Raw genomic sequence first — 20,952 nt, 5'->3', positions numbered from 1 at the left:
TAATGAAATCACTGAAATGAAATGAGAAAAATTTTAGAAAATTAATAAGCTGAAGACTTGAAGATTTTATTAAGTTACATTTGTCTGTATGTTTCTCTGTGTGTACTGTCTTGGATCAGTAGGGTGAGAAACATGCCTTGTAAGGAACAACCTTTGCCCTGTTAGACTGACTTTTTCTGTTATATTTCCAGAAGGGTTACCGGAAACATATTACCAATAGTTCTTGTGTTTGTTAACTTCTGTGCCTGTGATCACAAAACTGTGGTTTGAGATGAGCAGTAGTACTGCATTCAGATTTTCCATCCCCGCCCTGTAGTTCAGACCTATAAATGTATTTTGTAGAATGCATGCATGTCTGTCAGTCCATCAGGTATCTGTGAAACATCATAATGTACAAGCAGCTTTATGATTTATGAGTTTGCAGACTTTTTCATGCTCTTAGAAATAAAATGCTTCCTGTTCCGTGCAGATTATCTCATAATTCAGTGTTGCACAGTGCAGGTATATTTGTAGTATAAAGGGTGCTGTTTGTAACTTGCTTTGCAAGACTCAAGTCTGATATGGCATGTTCTTGTGATAGTGTCTGTGGATCTGCCCAGAATTTCTCAAGCTCCACTCTTGTTCCAATGACCTTGTCCTTGCTGAGGAGCCTGTGTTCTTCCAGCACTGCCTTTTCTTTTTACTGTAACAGGTGAAGCAATTCCTAGAAGGACTTAAACAGTGCTCCAGCTGCTGCTCCTCCCAGCTTCTGCTTGACTCTGTTAATTGCTCTGTGCATCCCTGTTCTTATCCATATGCTTGGAATTTGGAACCTGCATATCTATGTCGTTCGTAGCCAACAAACCGATCTAATAAAAGAGATGTCCTCTCCCTACCCCTTCCTTGCCAGGTTCAAATCTCTTTCAGTCTTCTTTTTCCTATCTCCTAATGGCATCTCAGCATCTAGATTTCTAGATGTGAAAGAAAAGTCTGCTTTCTTAACTCAGCCTGCAGTGACAGCTAGATATTACTGTGATGAGCATCTTAAGGAATGTCTAGATCACTAGAATGTATAGGCCTATTGTAATTATCCGTACAATTTTCTTGCTTTAGGTCCTTCTGTTTTGTTACGAACTTCTTAGTAGCAGACTATTTCTACCAGTGCACAAACCGTAACATCACATGACATTGACTTTACTCAAACCAGAAGATTTTTGTGCCAAGGTTGTAACATTGTATCATTACTTCATTGTATCTGTGTGAAAATTTTAATTTCACGCCCTCCGGACTTCACTTGTTCTGTGCACTCTGCTGGTGTTGTTGCATAGAAGGGTAAGTCCCTGGGTCACATTCATTTTGTAGTGTGGGGTTTGGGTTTTTTTTAAGTAAGAGTTCTGTTTCCTTTGAGAGATCTTGCTGTAAAGTTAGCTAGGGATTTCTGCCAGAAAAATATTTGCAAGCTTAAAGTGAAGACACTAAAATATTTTTACTAAGTTTCTTACAGTGTGGCTATGACCATCTTATTCAAAATGAAAAAAAAGGTGCATGGGGCTGTGTGCTACACTATGATACATTTGTACATGAATAAATGCAAGTAATTTGGTAAAGTATGTGGGGAAAAGGGAAACCCTTGTTTAAGTATGTCATCAGGTTTCCCATACATTGTGGTTTTAATGAGTTGCAAACCTTCCTGGGCAGAAGGCCTTGGCTAATGTTCAGATTGGTTTATGGAGCTTCCTGGTTTGCAGGCATTGGCATTTTAAGCTTCCCCAGATGCACCATGCCTGTACTGTATGGGTAAGTCAGAGTCAGGTCCTTGCTGGTCAGTCCTTGCCCTTTTGTCATATGCTGTCTGTGAGGTTTAATGTGTTGAAGAGAAATAACCCACTATGAAGTCACAGAATAGCTGAGGTTGAAAGGCACCTCTGGAGATCATCTATGCCAAGCCCCTGCCCAGAGCAGGGTCAGCTAGAGCAGGCTGCTCAGGACTGTGTTGGGTTAGGTTTTGAATATCTCCAAGGATGGAGACTCCACAATCTCTCTGGGCAACCCGTGCCAGTGCTCAACAACCTACATAGTAAGAGAGCTTTTTTTTTTTTACTTCCATTTGAATGGAATTTATTCTATTTCAGTTTGTGCCCATTACATCTTGTCATTTCACTGGGCACCACTGAAAAGAGCCTGACTCCATCTTCTTTCCCCCCTAATCAAGTTGTTATACACATGGATAAGATCACCCTGAGCTGCCTTTGCTTCAGGCTGAACAGTCCCAGCTGTCAGATTTTCCTTGCATGTCAGATACTTCAATTCCTTAATCATCTTCATTGCCCTTCACTGGACTCCCTTGAGCGTGTCCATGTCTCTGTTGTACTGGAGAATCCAGCACTGGACACAGCACTCAGTTGTGTCCCACCAGGGCTGAGTTGAGAGGAAAGATCACCTCCCTCGACCTGCTGGCACTGCTGGCCTTTGCTGGCTTCTGTTCAGTTTTTTGTTTGCCAGGACAGCAAGTGTCCAGGTCCTTCTCTGCAAAGCTGCTTTCCGGCCAGGCAAACCTAGCATGTGCTGGTACCTGGGGTTATTCCTCCCCAAGTGCAGGATTCTACATTTCCCATTGTTGAATGTTGTGAGATTCTTGTGGGCCCATTTTTCCTGCCTGTTGAGGTCCCTCTCTGTACACTTTCTGGCCCCTCCCAGCCTAGAATATATTCAGAAGAATATGGCAATGAGAGACTTAGCATCTGTCTCTTGAGCCATTAAATGCCCTGCCTTATTTTGTAGCGTATCAATGACCTTATGTCGTTTCTAACAGAAACATGGACTGTCCACAGGTGTATGGTTATCGAAAAGTAATCCTGCAGAGCCCGAGATCATCTTTGCTAGTTACTGCTGGGAATGAATAAACTAAAATTTCACTTCCCTGCCCATTTGTTCAGCAACCAAAAGTAGGTAATTTATCTCAGTGGGACACCTACCACCTGTGTAAAGTTTTTGAAAGAGGTTGTTAGTGTGCGATGACTATAGCCAAGGGACACCAGGCCTGAGTGCCTTGTACTCCATCCTTTACTGCTGTTTTTTTCTGTAGGGTGCCTTCCAACTTGGTACTTGCACAGCGTCAGGCCTATTCAGTGCCTGTGTCCCTATGAAGCTTACAACGACTCTACTGCTTTGCCACTTGGCATGCTCTTGTGCCAACTGCGTGCCACTCCTCGCCAGTAGTCGCCCCTCTTTGACGTGCTAAACCAGGCACCAACACGCTATATTTTTTACAGCTACTGTTTTATCTCAGTGGCTTGTCTTGAATTATGTATCTTCATCTTTGATGTATGAAATCTCAGCTGATTTAAAGATTACCCCAGAGAGTTCAGCACACCTGGAAATGAATGGAGCGATGGATAGTCCCAGCCCTTCCACAGCAAGTGCCGAATAGGAAGTTTTACAGCAGTTGGGTACTGGAATACAATTTTTATGAGAACATTGTTTCTTCATGTATGGTCTGCACCCAAGCAATCAATACATTGGGATGCCAAGTATTTGAGCTCAGTTGCAGCATCTGTTCTCAGGCAAATTGGCGTGAATAAGTTTAAATAAAGAGATGGTGAATAGGGAGATCATGGGCTCTTCTGTTAAGGGGTACCAAGGGTTTCACTAGGTAAGGTACCTGAAGTTGTGTGTGCCTCTCACTGAGGGGTGAGTAGAACAGAGCAAGTGAATGCAAATCTGGCTGAAAAGCAGTTGCTATGTGATGTGAGGCTTCTGAGTACATTATGAAGGAAAAAGAAGCAACTGAGCATAAACTACTTGTATAATGTCAGCAAGATACAGAATCCCAAGGCATATAAAGCTTAAGCGCTCTATCCTATGAAGCATACTTCAGTTTCTTCAGTGGGTGTTGTGGTCACTCTGCTCCCTGCAGAAATTAGACTTCAGGCAACTGCAAGATCCTATTCACCTCTCTTATGCTAGCATAGCTGGGATAAAAGATGATGCCAGTTACTATGTCATTAGCATAAACGAAGTGTTACCAATTAAAAGCTGAGAGCAACAAGCAGAGCTCAAGTTCGTGGTGCAGTCTGGCCAGAAAAATGGCCTTTTTGCCAGGCAAAGTATGTCCATTCTCTGTATTTTGACTGTTACTATATCTTAAGTATAAATTCCTTGTGATTTCTAGGCAGTTTCAACCTATTAGCTACCCACCACATCATCCTGTAAAACTTCCTTTTCTCTCCTAACTCTCCTGATATGCTCCCAGCTCATGAACAGAGAACAGCAAAGCATTTTTTTCCTAATATATGTTCTTTTTAAAGTCAAGCATCTGACTGAACGCTTTCTTCTCATGACTTGGTTACTTCTTCCCTTTCTCTTTTTCTCCCTGTTCCCTACCAAGGGATCGCTAGCACAAGCACAGGGGCTATCATCATGGCCTTCCTGTTCCAAGGATCAGGAGCTGGGAGATGTTTGCATTTACCTCTGGAGTGTAATTCTGACTGATGGGTTCTTACCAGTTTTGCCAAGTCCATCCATCCAATTGTCTATTTCTGTTTCAAAGACCAAGCAACCATAAAGTTGAAACTGTGTTGTATTTTTGGAATCTGAAATTTCAGACAATGCATTTATGAATTATTTATGGAGAATGTGTTTTCAGTAATGTGCAGCATAAAATGGAATGAATGCGTATCCATACTTGCCCTGAACTCTCCAAAGTGCATGCTAATAAACAGAATGATAACCTAACATCACTTTTGCCCTGTAAGATTTGCAGAGCAAGCACTTTTTTATGTGGTTTAATTCAAGTCAGTTTGTCAACTTAAAGCTCTAGTGTTTTGTTTTAAAGTACAACATGGTGAGTGATTTTCTATTGCTTAAAGAAATCTAGCTGCTTTTTTCCCGTATTTCAACCAGAGTTAGTGTCTGTAAATTTTTCTCATCATGCTGGCATAGAGCCATGCTAAATTATGCTTTAATTCACAATTAGAAGGAAGTGGCAACTGTGCAGAGCAGCAAACGTTTCATTTAAAATGGCCATTATACAAGATCATGATTCTACAGAATGATTAAGATATTGAAGAATAATTAAGATAACTTTAGGTTTTTGGCCATTTAGAAGTGCTGGGCTTATTTAATTTTTTTTAAACCTCCCCGAAACAGCTTTTTTTGTAATGACAGTAATACAGGACTCATCACAACTTGGTGTTTACTGGTATCTGAATTGTCTACTGGTAACTTGTTTTCACTGATATAGCTGACAGGGCACAGATAATTAAGAAACAGAAGAATCTGAGTGCTAGATTTGGCTATTAAACACTCCATGCCACAGCAGAAGAAATTAAGCTGACAAGCAGGAGCAGAATGATCGTACAGATCCAAAGGAAGAGCTGGTATTTAGGTACAGCAATTGACTGTATGTAAAATATTTCACCAGGATAGGGGAAAAAAAAAAAAAAGAAAAGAAAAAGGTAAAATAAATAATTTCCAAGCATTCACTGAGGCATCTCATTTCCAGGGTGTACAATAGTGAGCTTGCAGTACTTATTCACCCCAACAGAACAAATGGTAGTATGCAGGGAAGAAATCCAGCCACAGTGAAACAGTGGCAGAACTTCCATCGGCTTCCGTAGGGTCACAATTCCACCCCTATATATACTTAAAACTACTGTAGTCTGATTTTGCTCCTCTGCTCAATGAGGTTTTAAATCTTGCAGAGCTAGTAGCAGTTCTTGCCACAATGGTTAGAAAGTCAATGAAAGCTCACAGTTCAGTAACTAAATGACAAGGTAAGAAACTTTGGAATCATAAAATGGTTATAAGTGCTTGACCTAAAACTATGCAGATCTCCCAGTGACTGTACAATTGAAGCAAAAAGTTGATTTATTATCTGGCAGGGTGGGAATTTGGACTGAGCTTGTGAAAAGAGACAGATTGCTAATCCATGTAAATAGTGATGGCTTTGCAAGCTGTATGTGGTGGGGTTTTTTCCCCTTAAGCTGCCATGTTCCTTAAAATTGTTTTGTACATATTTAGTACCTGCAAAGTTCAGGCAATGTACAGGGTGTAAGGTAGTCCCAGATTTGCCGAAAGCACACTAGAAAAAAGAGGTAACATGGAAAAGAAATCAAAACTAAGGGGCAACACTGAAACCAGCAGAGAGGAGGTGCAGAATTGCAGTGTGACTTACATATGCAACGCTTTATCAGAGGCTTTAGTACATTGTAAAAGCAAAAGACAATTTTAAAGGTGATTCATTGAATTAGCGTTTGCTTTGAGGGGAAAGATGCTTGGGGACAAACTTGTAAGAGCAAAAAATTCAAGAAGAAAGGCTGTTAAGCCGGGAGAAGTAGGGGGATGAGGTATGGCAGAAAAGATGATGACAGCTTAGTTTTGGCCCAGAACAATAAAGGGTGAAGATCTTGCTGAAGATACGCTATGATGACAGAGTGCTTAAAGGGAATAAAAGCTAAGCATGCTCTGAAGTGCAAAGTTATTATGTAATATCACAGCGGAATCAGGGCTTCAGGTGCTGTACGTACACTGAGGTTCATTTTTTGATCTGAAGAGCTTTCAGACTTGATGAGACAGAAATGGGTGTGGGAGGGGAGAGGACAATACAAACAGAGTGATTGCAGAGGTGGTTGTTAAACTCCATGGTAGTTCTGTGGTTCTGTAATTTCTTTCTTGTATACTAAAACTTCACTCTAAGTTTTTCTTCTGTTGCTAGCAGATCTGATTTAAAAGGTTTCTTTACTTCCTAGCACTCGTCTTTTTTCATCCTCCCCCTTCCAGAATTATTACAACCTCAGTTATGCCAATTCAGCTGCCTGCAGACATACCTTAAAGGACACAATCTGGGGCTATTTTTGTTGTTTTTTAGCTACTGAAAGCACACAGAGACAAAAACAATGAAGAAGCCCTTTCAGTTGTATTTGACAGCTTGGTAACATGGCAGCAGGGTCTGAGCGAAAGTCCAATGAGGAAATAATAGAAAAGGCTGAGTTACCAGGAGCAAAGAGGTAGGATAACTGAGGATTGGAAGTATTGAGATGGGAGTACGGAAAGGTGAGGAAAGCAGGTGTTGGTCTCTGACTACTGGGTAAGTGAAAATGGCCTGTTTGTGTAGCAAGGAGGAATGAGAACAGCTGTAACTGTTATTTCAGTAATGAAAGCCAGTTGGATGCTATCATAGGTGAGGCCAGGGTGAAAACTGAGGAAGAAAAGTCTCTTATCAGCCCTGCCTTAGGGCACAACTTTTTTGAGATGCTGTTGCTGGATCTGATGTCCTTTAGTGCACTGGCTCTGCTTGGTATGCAAAAAGGTCAGGGGCAAAGCAGCAGGGCTCAGTCCCTTTCAAGACCAAGTCTTGTTTAGCTCTTTACTACTGTTTATCATACTGGGGCGGGAGGGTTGTCCAATAACACTGCCAAGCACAGCTCATTTCAGTTAGCAAAGATGTGATGTTCTTACTCAATTCTGCTGCTTCTCTCCAAATTCTCCTATGCAAAGGCTGTAATCTCTGATGTCATTTTCCACAAGATTTAGTGATAATTGTTAGTAACCCCAGAAAATGAGGCATTGAGTTCATTGGTGTTGTAGGTCTTGCAGTATAGAGGGATGTGTTGCAGTGCAGTGTATCAATACATACATGAGAGAGGGACCCGCGGAGCAATGAAGCGCCAGCAAAAAGGCAGTTGTCATCTGAGTCGGCACAGACAAGTGTTGCATGAGTGCTGGAGGGAGCTGATCTCCTCTCTGCTTCTGTGTAACCCCACTAGGGGAATATGGTGCTCATTTCTGGGTGATTGCTTACTGGAAAGATATTGTCAAATATCAGAGGAGAGTGGCAAAATCTGTTGCTATGCTAGAGGTATTGATTTATGAAAGAAGATTAAAATATGTGTGGCTCAGATAAATGTTGACTGAGACTGGAGCAGAAGGGAGAAATGTAATATTGTTCAAATACCTAAGGAGTATTTGCACCAAAAAGGGAGATGGATTTCTCAGTACCGTGCCAGATCTTCAGCTATAACTAATAGCCTGAAGCTGGGAGAAAGAAAATCCTCTTTGTTTATTTCTAGTTGACAATCAGAAACACATTCATGTTTTCAACACATACCTTTTCCTCCTACCAAAATCCGAAGCAGAAATCCATGGAACATTCATGGCACTTTCCCTGCTATTCTGTTCTCCTTAATTGTATGTTATATCTTTCCCACTGGACTTCAACTTATCTATTTAGACCGTGTGCTATCTGGGAGAGAGGATAGCTCTAACAAGGGGTAGTAGAGTTGGTCCCCCTGATCCTGATCAAGGCCCTTTAGGTTGTACTGTAGCCTATAAATAAGTAATAATGGTAATGATAGTGTGAGATGTATTTGGCTGTGGAATGACTTCCTAAGGAGAATAGTGAGAGGCTGATTTTTAGCAACAAATATGAGGAAGCATGCTGTAGGGAATGGTTCTCCGTCAGCAGGGAGATGGCTGGATGATCTAATAAGTCTTTTCCTTCTCTAGGTTATGATTCTGTGAATACCACCTCAGAGAGTTCTCTAAAAGTCTCTGATACTGTAAGCCCTCTAATATGTGGGTGTGGGTTTTACAGCACTCCGGGAGGCTCTTGCTGAGGACACTGTGTAAATATATTCTGTTTTACATTGTGTGATGTATTTTAAATAAAAAGCTCAGATCTTTTTTTAATTGCTTTGAAATATTCTGCAGTCTGATCTTTTACTTTAAGAATTAAGAAACTTTGAGATGCCTTTGGAAAATACAGACCAGATACAGGCAAGAAATACGTCCCAGCCTGGAGTTGGTTTAAATACATATATAGCACTGTTGAATTTGCCTCCTCCTCCTGTAACCCACAGTGAAGTGTCTGCTCTGAGTCCCCACCTGCATGAATGTAAAATGGGAATCTCAGGCTAACTGGCACCCTCCCTTTGTCTTTGATTTTCAGTTTAATCTTGTTCATTTTCTTGATGTTTCAGCCTCAAGAATTGTGCTTCTCTGTTCTTTTTTTTTGTTGTTTTGGCATCTTGAAAGTCAGTATGTGGGAATATCCCCTGAGGGTGTGTTTTGGTCACTGAAGATGCAGTTCACACAGGAAAGGCAAGGCCCCCTATCCTGACTTGTACCCTTTCAGGGAATGACTGCAAAGTCAGCTTCTCTTTCTCAGCTTTCATTTCCTATCGAACCAGTCTCTAATGTTCACTGGCATGTTCATCTTAGGCTTGCTGGGCCAAATAGCATGCTGGTTAAAACCTGTCTTATACAGCAGGGAGGGAAAGAAGAGAATCTGAGACATCAGCTCAGACCTATGGAACCTGAACCCAGAAATCTGGCAACACAATAAAGATCCAGTGGTCATAATGCATATGGATTTTCAAAAGGCCTTTGCCAAGGTTCCACACCAAAGGTTGTTAAAAAAATAAAGTTTCTGCAGGACTGGAGGAAAAGTCCTTCTATGGATTTACTGCTGATTAAATGATAGCAGTCAAAGGGACCTAATGTTCATTTTTCACGATGCAGAAGAGTCAGCAGTGGAGTCACCCAGGAACCCACTGGACTGGTTCTTTATCAGTGATCTGGAGAAAGAAGTGAACAGCAAAATCTCTTGGGTGACCTAATAAGTTTGTGGATGATACCAGGTTCTTTCAGATAGTCGAATGCCATGTCAATAGCAAGAAACTCCAAAAAAGGCATCAAAACTGACTGGACAAAAATGTAATTTACCTAGGGAAGAGTCATCAACACCATACCTATGTGATACTGAACTCAGAGCAGATGATTAGGATTTGTGAAGTTCAAAGCTTCCTAGAGCTTCACAAAAGCTTGTGGATACACAAGCCTTGGTGTACTCATGTTTTGATTTGGATGTGTACTTTTGGTCTTTGCCTTTCAAGAAAGATGTAGTGGAAGCTAGAAAAGGTGCACAGGACAATAACTTTGATCAAGGAGATGAAGCAGCTGCCATATAAGGAGAGACCAAAAAGCTATGACTTTGGATAGGAAAAGACTGAATGAGAAAACGACCAGGGTTTGCAAAATCATGAAGGTCGGCAGTAAGTTGAATGTGGAACTGTTTTTCACCAGATCCCACCACATGAGAGAGACTAACTACAGTCAATCCTTAAAAAGCACTTGATGGCAGTAGCAGGATATCTGATTAAAACAGAAAACAAAGTATGTCTTTCAATAGCAGTGAAGTTCCTGAGCTTGCTGTCACAGGACGTTGTGAAAGCAGCAGGTTGAAAAACAAATTAGATAAATTTATGGACAACAGGCTGGTACATGGATGTTGAAAGGACAAGCCATGGAGATACGTCTGGCATCCCTGATGCAACAATTGTGGATGCAATAATAAAGATGGTGGAAAGTGGGTAGGACTCCAGTTTGGGTAGAGTTCTGCCCTTCGCCCACAGAGCCTGCATTAACTTGGGGGTGAGTGATCAATCATCACAGCTGGTTTTTGCAGATACCCTCAGGTTATATCACTGGTGTGGTGTCTTCAGGTTTGGGGTAGTTTGGCTGCTGAGGCCACTTCTTATCTGCATCTGTTTTTTCTCTGCTTTTGTTTGCCCTGTTTGTTCCAGTCAAATAGGGATTTGATATTTGCTTTATAATAACAATAAGCTCAGTTTCATTTTCTGTAAAATGGGTCTGTTCCCTATCCATTGAATGTGTTTTTAGCTGTATTTAACATTTCTAAAGTGCTTGGAGGCAGGCTGTGTTCTATGAATACAAATTAATGTTAGGCTTTGTACTTAGGCACAATACTGTACTGTAATTCAAAGGCTATTCATGTAACATTAGTAAATCACTTTGAACTTTTTGTTAAAACTATAAGCAGTAGTATAAAAAGAAACCTTTTTATTTCCTCTGGTATATACAGTTAAATAAAGTAAGCCTATACAGCTACTAATCTCCAAAACCCTATTGCCAGTGTACAGTGTTGAAATGCCATCACCTTGCAGAAGAGACATTCTGGGTGTTTTGTAGACATTTATGGTCAAAGAATAAATTTTCAGAGACTGTAAATGAAAAGATATCTCTGAACATAGTGATCAAATAATATCTGGCACTGCTTGTTAAAAGAAATATACATATATCTTACTGCCAGAGTATTTATTACTCCAATAAGTTTAGTTATTTTGCCTCATGGGGAAATTCCTGCTTCTCCAAATATCAAACTTGTTTGGGGTTGTGCTGTTTCTTCAGGAAGGAACAAATGATATTATTAGTTAAATGGGACTGCACAATATGAAAATACAATAACATAGTTTAAAAATTGAACAGGGTGTAAGAAATATATTTTACCAGCAATGGAAGATAGGCAAACATTAAAAATTCAATGATATATCCCAGATGTCTGAAAAAGTAAATAAACAAACATCACTGTTCATCCGATTGATGCAAGGATACTCTGTGGTTACCTTCAAGAGCACCATTCTGTCTAATAACCTGCGCAGTAATGAGTTCTGTGTATCACTTTTGCATAATCTGACCTTTTTTTAGGTACTGAACATTGTGGGACTGTCTGAACTCTGAGTGCCCAGCAGGTTTTATTGGACAGAATACCAAATGGTTTCAGGTGATTTCTCAGCAACCATCCCGGGAATAAGTGGTCTTATGGTTCCCAGAGCAACAGCCACATTTGCGTGTTTGTCATAAAAATGTGAGATCCTTCCTTCCCATTCAATTTGGAAACACAGTGCGAAGTAAGATGCACCTGTAGATGTTCAGAGAGTTGTATTCCTGCTGCACAGGCAGTGAAACAGAAATAGTGTGGAATGAAGGATTTGGCTCTGTGCCAGCTTGTGTTTATTTTTGTACTGGTTTCCTCTGTAAAATATGAGCGTTTAATGAGCTGTTCTGAATCATAATGCTTTATGATGTTTCCTGTTACCTTAGTGATGGACTACAAAACTCTTTTACGTTAAGAGTTTGTAAACTCTGCTAGATACTTATCTAATTAGGAGCCTGTTTGGGGTTTGTGTGGTGGGGTTTTGGTAGCAGTGGAGGGGCCACAGGGGTGGCTCCTGTGAGAAGGTGCCAGAAGCTTCCCCGGCTCCAAGTCGGACCCGCTGCTGGCCCAGGCCGAGCCCATCAGTGACGGTGGTAGCAACTCTGGGAGAACAGATTTAAGAAGGGGAACCTGCGGTGGGTAAGGGGATTGGAATGTGAGAGGAACCCCTCTGCAGATACCGAGGTCAGTGAGGAAGGAGGGGAGGAGGGGATGCCCCCGCAGCCCGTGGTGAGAGCAGACGGCAGGCTGTCCCCCCCCAGCCCACGGAGGGGAGCGGGGAGGCAGATGCCCACCTGCAGCCTGGGGAGAGAGGAGCCCACGCTGGAGCAGGGGGATGGCCCCCAAGATGGCCAGAACTCCATGGGAAATCCTGCGCTGGAGCAGTCTGTGCCTGAAGGCCTGCAGCCTGTGGAAGGGACCCACGCTGGAGCAGTTCGTGAAGAACTGCAGCCCATGGGAAGAACTCACACTGGAGAAGTTCGTGGAGAACTGTTTCCCATGGGAGGGACCCCATGCTGGCGCAGGGGACGGGTGAGGAGCCCTCCCCCTGAGGAGGATGGAGCGGCAGAGACAAGGTGTGATGAACTGACCCCAACCTCCATTCCTCGTCCCCCTGCAAAGCTGGTGGGGAGAAGGGAGATAAATTGGGAGTGGAGTTGAGCGGGGAAAGGAGGGAGGGGTGGGGGGAAGGTGTTCTAAGGTTTGGGTTTACTTCCTATTATCCTTGTTTTATTTTCATGAGTAGTAAATTAAATTGATTTGTTTTTTCCCCAAGTTAAGTCTGTTTTTTGCCCGTGACCATAATTGGTAAGTGATCCCTCCCTGTCCTTGTCTCAGCCCACGAGGTTTTTGTTGTATTTTCTCCTCCCTGCCCCACCAGGGACAGGTAGGAGTGAGCTAGCGGCTTCATAGTGCTCTGTTGCCGGCTGACCTTAAACCACGACAGAGCCAATGCTGAAAGTTTGTAATAAAATTTCCAAAAGCTCTTTAGTGGCTTAGGAGCCAATTTTCCAGTAATCTGTGTTAATTGTACGGAGGAGATTAAGGGAATACTGTGACAGCTCTGTGCAATGCCCGACCAGGATGGATTTAGCTGCCTAGGTCACAGTTCTGCACTGACCCAGCTATACTGGCTTGAACCTGGTGGTACCTACTTCTCAGGTAGTTTGGACATCTCCATGCTGCTCTGTGAGCCATATTTTGAGTTTTACCTTCTACATTAAAAGCAAAGGTCAAATTTCTTCATTGAAAGAAGAGCTTCAAAGCTTACTTGGTCTGTTCTCTCTACTCCCATCTCTGTCCTCTTGAGCATGGCCCTGCCTTCCTCATGCTTTGTACACTAATTCTTTGTGTTCCCTCTCCTGATGGAATTTTTGGAGACTTTATGATAAGGTTACTTTCACCAAACTTTAGCTGTCTACATAGTTAGACTGCTAATTCAATCTTGTAGACTTTACAAATTTTCTTCTTCCATGATGAAACATGCAGACTTTCAAGCTCATGAAAGTTAGATGAAAAAATATACATGGGGGAAGTGTCAAAACCAGGCTTAGAAAAGAGATTGTTTTACAGTCTGTTGCAGAGGTGCTCATTGACTTTCCAGCACATTGGCAAATATACCAAAAAGGTGAAGACAGACTGAATTATCACTATCCATAAAGGGACAGTTGTCCACCTCATTTTCCTTCTGTTGAGAGGGCAAAACCCATCAAAAAAAATGTGTGTAAGCATCTAGCACTGATGAGACGTTTGATTGCTTGGTTGAACATCTATACATGAAGAATTTCTGTATATGGCTTAGTGTACAGTGCTGGCACTTCTGCAGAACATTTGGGATTTTTTTCTCCTTGGGAAGCATGAACAATATGAAGGCACCCTTGGCTGTTAATTTGCATTAAAAGAACGTTCAGTATTCACAAGCCAAGTTTGCCAGATCAGTTTTCCTGTTTGAAATGTTCTGACTCTTGGGTGTCTGATCCTGCAGCTTTGACTTCACTGAAGCCATTAAGTGTCATATTACTACTACTACTACTACTACTACTACTACTGAAGCCTGTTTTTACTTATGCATTTATTCAGATTGTGCAAGGAATACATACCCTAGTTTTAGAGAAAGTTGCGTTTCAGGATTTGAGCATTCTGACTGTGTCTCTTTAAATATTTGGATACAAATAAATGGTGAGAAAATTGTCTTTACGAGTTTCAAACCATTCTAGGTCTACTCTGTTGCCTCCAGCCAGATGCTGTCTGATGTTGCCTAGACAAACCAGGGCAAACCATTATCATGGGATTAAACACTAAATACCCGCAAGCAGCATTCTTTTTATCAGATAGTGCTCTGTTAGCAGAGTTCATTCACTTTATTGCATATATAACTGTAGTGTCAAATAGACTGATTTACAACACCTGGTCTTTTACATAATCTTTGCTATTTGCTGCACTTGTAATCTGCCAAATCATTTAGCCTTCCTGATAGGAGAAATGCTGTAAAACTTAGATAAACTTGCAGAAGAAATGAACTCGAAGCTACAGCTGAAATCTAGGGCCTGCACATTTGCTGTAAATGCACTGGCTGGTTTGGTTTCCCCCTACGTAATCTGTGATTGAATGTGGCTGCTGGAGAAATTGAAATTTTTTGATAGCACTACAGTCAGAGGAGATAAGCATTTGTATGCTAGACTAGATTAATCTAAAAAGAAGTTTTAGGTGTGGCTAATGAAAACACTGTATGTGTTAACTGGGTTTCATTGGGGTTCAAAGTATCTGTGTATATCTATATAGAGTCTAGTCTAAAACTTTCTCTACGTGAGAAGTCTAATATAGCTATGTGCTAGTTCTCACTATCAGTGTGGCTTATTCCATCTTACGTTGGATATATCTTTAAGGAGTCTCAGTTGTTAGAGGGTACTTTCTGAATGCCAATACAAACAACAAACCCCTCTAAAATGGTCTTGCTTGGCTACCCAAAACCCCAGTGTCCTTCTGAAATTTTTGGTTAGGGTAACTGTAAGGCATCATATTTGTGTAGGCTTAGGCACTTACATGGTCCAACTGAAACAAAACTAAAGCTGTATTTTTTGTTTTGAGTCACTCATTTTTGGCTATTAGGGGTGATTTAAACAGACAGATAATAGTAAGACATGTAGACAAGCTTAAAATGTGAAAAAGAAATTTGAAAAATGGGTTTCTGAATGGGTGAAATGCAAGCTAGTACATCCGAAGGAAAATAAAACAATCTATAGACAGTCAAATAGAGGAGAGAGCCCCGTGAGGCAGTAATGTCAAGTCAGACTGTTTTAGAAATGATGGCAACCATCAGATCAGAAGAAACAATAAAAATTGAAGGAAATGAAAGAGCTGACTTTTCCAAGCAGTCATAGCATAACTCCAATGGTTGCCATTAACATCAGTATTAACACATCAGTACCACAGTTAACTCCTTTGAGCTGAGGAAGTATTTCTGTGTCTCAGACATAACTATGAGTTACCTTGTCATGGTCAGTTTTCTGATGGTGGTTTTCTGGTTAGGACATAACACTTTTTGCTGGAGCTAATGAAGGATATTTTGCATGGTGTTGCTGGTTTAGGGAAGGAAGTCTTTTTATCTCATGCTGCAGCTGCTTGATGCTATTGGATGGCACAAGTGGTAGTCTGCCTCTGCACGATACATTGGCCACTGCTAATCTTTCACATCAGTAAACTGTTGTGAATACTTGTACTTAAGAATTTTTCATCCCATCTGAGTTGAGGAACCTGCCCCAGCTGACTGACTTAGTTGCTTAGTCTTCCTAAGCTCCCACTGTCCTGAATGTAAAAACAGAGGCTTTTCCACCAGGACTCAAAGCAGGAAAAAGCTTGAGATGTTTCCTCATGCTATGGATTAACTCCTCCTGCTTACGAGACAGGGACCCTATGGAAACCAAAGAGCTATGGTGATACTTTAGGTTGGGTGCTGTGAATAATGTTCTGTGCATGTAAGTCATTGAATGTGTGAATTATTTCAGTGTTGGGAGCATCAGGCAGGTTGGTGCTAACAACAGGATGGAACAAAGGGGTCTTTTTGGGTAAAACTCTTGAGTGATATCTCTTAGACTGGAGAAGAGCCTCCCAGGGGAAGCAGTGGAAATGGTATTGTTTAAGACATTTAAAATTGGACAGGAGAGTATATACTGTAATGACAGTCCTGTGCTGGTATTTAGATCAGGTCTTGTCTTGTGTTAATATTAATAGGAAGTCTCTGTCTGAAGTAACTGCCATTATTCAGTGTGTGTTACTAGCTAACACTGGCTTGCAACCTTCCCCCAAATCTGTACTCACACTTAAAGGACAGCCTGAGTAATGTTTAGCACCTTTGCTTCTTCTAGTGGTGCCTCAAGTGTTGATTTTGTATTGCTTTGCTTAGATTATATTCCTTCAGTGCTTCCACCAGCCAGACTCCATATAGTGCATAGAAATTTACAGGAAGCACGTGTAGTTTGTGGCAACAATAATAATAAAGTCTCCTGCTGTTTTCAAATCCCTGGGAAACTAAATCAAGTGTAGAGGTCTATTCAAAAAAGCACAGCATGTGTATAAGTCACTTTACCATTACCTGTGTGGGCCTGCCAGGTACCTGTTTGGTATATTTGGCTGCCATATCTCTGAAGTCTGTCCTCAGTATCCGGAGTGTGACTAAGACATTACACACCTCAAATGGAAAAGCTGATGAAACAGCTTAAAATAACCTGAGCACCCATGTTTTGCTCACCTCTTTTTCACTACCTTTGTCTTGGTATTCCTCATAGGAACCCATGCAGCAAAAATTCATTCTGTGCTGGTGGCCCCCATCAGATAAGTCTAGGTCGAGTGTGACTTATGAAGGCAGGAAGACTGAATTCAATTCCTGCTTGATGCTGTGATGCTTAATGGTGCTCTGTTTTCTTTGTGTGTTTCTGTAGGTACAAAGCCTGTCTTCTTGATCTGGTTGAAGCTATGAGTCCAATATCTGCCCCAGGACACCTCTGCAGAGAATCTTGTGACAGAAACAAAATGCACATGCCTCGTCATGTGAGCCACAGGCCGTCCTCTTGGTACCAGACCCCTTGTAGCTCCAGAAGCAGAGCAGATGAGCTGGAGGAGAGCCGGCTCCTCGAAGAGATTTTCTTCATTTGACATGCCTCATTGGTCTACAGCCCTTTTGTAGAATTTTTAGGACCTTTTTATTGTTGATTTGTTTGTGTTAAAGTACCATTTTTAAATTATTTGAGTGACACCTGCTTGTCTTCCCTCTTCTAAAGCACAGCCAATTAGCATCCAGTTTCATTCTGGATTTAGTAATCATGGTGCAAGAACGTTGTTGGGGTAGACCAATCAGAAGGCATTAACTTCATTTTCTAAACTTTTCATGTGCCAAGTAATCATTCTAAAATAGAATTATTTTTTTTGATCTACAACATTTTCTAATAGATTGAAGTCACAGTTTTGCCAGCCTCATATCAGACGTATATTTCATTATCGATTTTTAGCTCTAAAGCAGTTTGCAAGAACTACCCAACGTTCAAGAACCACCACATTCAAAGTAGATTATTTTCTAATTAAACAAGTCTGTTTAAAACCTGGCATATTATAAATGTACAGGCACTTTAGTACTTTTATCAGTGATTTTATGTTCTACTTTTTCCTTCAACATTCTGATATTTAACATGCTGGGTTTTTAGGGGCTATGTCCTAAGGTCAACTATACAGTGTCTAATAACATTAATAGACGATGTTGAAGGTTGATGTACTAGGCATCCATTTGAATCCGTTTGTACTAGGAATCCATTGAACCTCTAAATCAGTGCTATTTGACAGGTTATGTGCTGGGTAACCTAACCCTGAAATAGCAGAACACAGACACTGTAGTGGTCCAAAATCTATTCTATGTACTTTTCAAGATGAAATATATAGTAGTATAAGAACAGTCTTAAGACATTTTCACTAACTTGCACTTTTTGGTCCTGTATCCAGGCTCCATTGTAAATAAGACAAATCAGTAATTATTTCCACTACAGGCTCACAATGCACATTTCCCTGCCGGCTTTAATTATTCATGCTGTATCTATTTCAGTTTATTTAAATGCACTTCCATCTACTGCATGTACTTGGTTATTTAAAGAAATGTGCCAAATTGGTAAAAATGACTGCAGATTACAGGATTAATGGTCATTTTCTCCACAATGCAGTGTTCATATTTTATTGTAACAGTAGCCACTGGCATGTGTTCCTAGAAATATGAGGCTAAAATACTCATTTTGTACAGTAGAATTGCAGTGAGGGAAAGGTAGAATTGAGCCAGTACAGGCAAGTTCTAGGCCATTTGCTCCCAAACACCACTTCGTGGGCTACTACAGCTTTTCTGACAGTCTCTTTAGGCAGCCCTGCTTATCTTAATGGCAGCGAGTTGCTGTACCAATCCTTGGGGTATCACTGCTGCCTGCCTCCCACATGATCACTCCTGTGCAAGGTTTGGTGCTCTGCAAGGAGCTAGCAAGGCTTGGCAGTAAGGCCTGCATACATCTCTGATGAGAGCATCGGTCAAGGATATCTAGCACGCGCCCCAGGCAGGGGCAGCACCATGCTCCTATAGCAAAGAAATGAAAGGAGAATGAAGGGGACAATGAACCTCAGGTTACTCTGAGCTGCTTCATTCAGGCCCAGTCTTAATCACAAATTAGATGATATCCTTTTTGTGTATCCCAGCTGAATTTTAAAAGCTGCTTGGGGGATTTTAAAGGAGGGAAGCAGCATTACTGGACAAGAAAATGACTGCTGTGGAAAGGCCCTGCTTGGTCTGTCCTGCTGTCAGTGAAGTATCACAGTTCTTTTGAATATGTCCATCTGCTGTTGAGTGTCCCTCTTGTGCTACTCCCTGAGCCTGCCAAGGCACAGTTTTATGCTTAAAGCCGCAAAAATATATTCAGTGCCCTGACCCAAGTATAGCAGGTGGGGAAATTGGTTTTCTTGTTCTGCTGGCTGAGTAGTCTGCTTCTTTAAGAGGGCAAGGAAAAGGAGGGCAAAGAAGAGAAAAATGTACAAGGAGCAGCAGGAAAACTGTGGAAAACCGTGAAGAAATTACTATCACATAGATCTTGGGTTTTGGGGTTGGTTTGTGGTGTTTTTTATTTTTGTTGGTTTCTTTTTTGAAGGTTTGGCATTTATAAAGAAACAGTTCTCTGATTTCAGTCCAATTGCTTCTCTTCTCTTTTCCAGTTTGAGTGAAACTTTAATTGCCTTTTCTAATAAGTGCTAACTGACCTTTTGAAGCAGCAAAAAATACATGTATATCTCTTGAAAGGTGCCTTTGTGTACCCAGTTGAGAACACTACGTGGGAGCATTCTGTTCTTTGGTTCTTTGTGGGTGCCAATATTTAACTGCTTTAGGATTCCTTATGATCCATTTTGCCCATTAACAATTCTAATTCTGATGGTGACTTTTAACTTGAATCTATATTTTGGTAGTAGCTCTTTTTAAAAGGACATTGTCAGGGTTGTGGACTCTACACTCAAGCTGCTGTCTATCAGTCAGAGCTAGATGGGAGGCATACCTTTATGAAGCAAAGATTTCTAGAATTAAGATGGTTGAAATGTCTAATGGGTGAAGATCTGCATGTTTTAATTGTCTGTGAGATGTGTACAAAGGAACAAAAGCTATTAATTTGGTAGACCCTGTGAAAAATCATTTTTTATAATGCTGGCTCTTGCTCTAGTTATTAGCAGTACATTAGGAATAGTGTTTAGCAGTCAGCGCAAGCAAAGATATTTTGCCATGAGGCACTACAAAGTTGAAGTTATTAAAACATTTATAGCCTTAGAAAAAAAAAATCAATGATTGTCAAATAGGAAAGGACAAAATCAGTAGCTGGGACTGGGAGGGGAATTGTTTTCCATCTGCTAAAACAGTAGAGGAAATGCAAAAATTAAACTAGCAAAAGCAATCACTTGACAGTGTCCTTTTAAGTTTAAACTCCTATATTAGGAAGCTGCCACTGGGGAGTTAATCCAGCCATAGATTGTTTGTCCAGAGTGTTCCCAGTTAATATGCTTCAGCTACACATCGGGCTGTGTTTTACATGAGGCTTTGTGGAGTGACATGACTTCTGCTAAGGCTCCCACGCATGCCTTCACTTTGTGTTCTTCCTGAATGGCTCATACACACACACTTGCCATGTGTAGCCATTGCTTTTGTGCACCTTGCACACTGTGGACCTATAGCAATCCAATCACACCCTTTCCACTTCTAGCCTCTCAAGTCTCACTGTTGAATCCCATCTTGAGCATATATTTATATATGTATGTGAAGTCTTAATCTAATAAATTATCTGGGGGTTTCATTTTTTCTTCCAGACTTTGATTTGATTTGTTTTCTGGTTTGTTTTGTCCAGCTCAGATGTCAATTCTGCCATTGACAATATGTTCCACTTTCTACATCATCATGTCATATATATTGTGAATCTCCAGTTTGCTAAGACAGACAAATGCGTTCTAAGCCTTCTCTTCCTCACCAGGACATGGGTTTTGCTGTGAGAAGGAACAAGATCTCTTCTGGAGCATGAAGTGGGGGAGAGGTCTCAGAAGGAACAAGATCTCTTCTGGAGCATGAAGTGGGGGAGAGGTCTCAGAATACAAAAGAGAAGAGAAGGCAAGAGCTAGCACCATGCTTTGGGACAAAAAAGTGGAATTAAAGAGTGAGGAAGAAAGAGTGGAGGTAAAAGCAAGAAAGGACAAGGATGCAAGGCAGAGTACTGTACCAAAGGATGACAGAAAGTATAGGTTGAGTGGAGATGAGCCAGACAGTAGAGACAAGTTGTTATGGTAAGTTGATGAAGGAGAATTTTGTGCTTATATCCTGGAGTGAGAAATGTCTTCAAGCACCGGTTCCCATAGGAGGTTTGTGTATCCCCACTCCTTTTCCAGATCATGTTCCTGAATTTGGGGAG

At 41.2% G+C, this 20,952-nt stretch overlaps 1 protein-coding gene across 1 annotated transcript in view; it reads left to right on the top strand.

Moving 5' to 3' along the window:
• KIAA1328 (KIAA1328 ortholog) overlaps positions 1 to 20,371 on the top strand; it is a 189,841-nt gene extending 169,470 nt beyond the window's left edge. Inside the window, 1 exon segment of the mRNA XM_075020054.1 lies at positions 16,933 to 20,371. Coding sequence (XP_074876155.1) covers positions 16,933 to 17,146 — 214 coding nt within the window. The 3' untranslated portion in view covers positions 17,147 to 20,371.
• The last annotated feature ends 581 nt before the right edge of the window (positions 20,372 to 20,952 follow it).

Source organism: Buteo buteo, chromosome Z, assembly GCF_964188355.1.
Source record: "Buteo buteo chromosome Z, bButBut1.hap1.1, whole genome shotgun sequence".
NCBI lineage: Eukaryota > Metazoa > Chordata > Aves > Accipitriformes > Accipitridae > Buteo > Buteo buteo.
The sequence above is the reverse complement of the archived record's forward strand: the minus strand, read 5'-3'. Positions and strand labels throughout refer to the sequence as shown.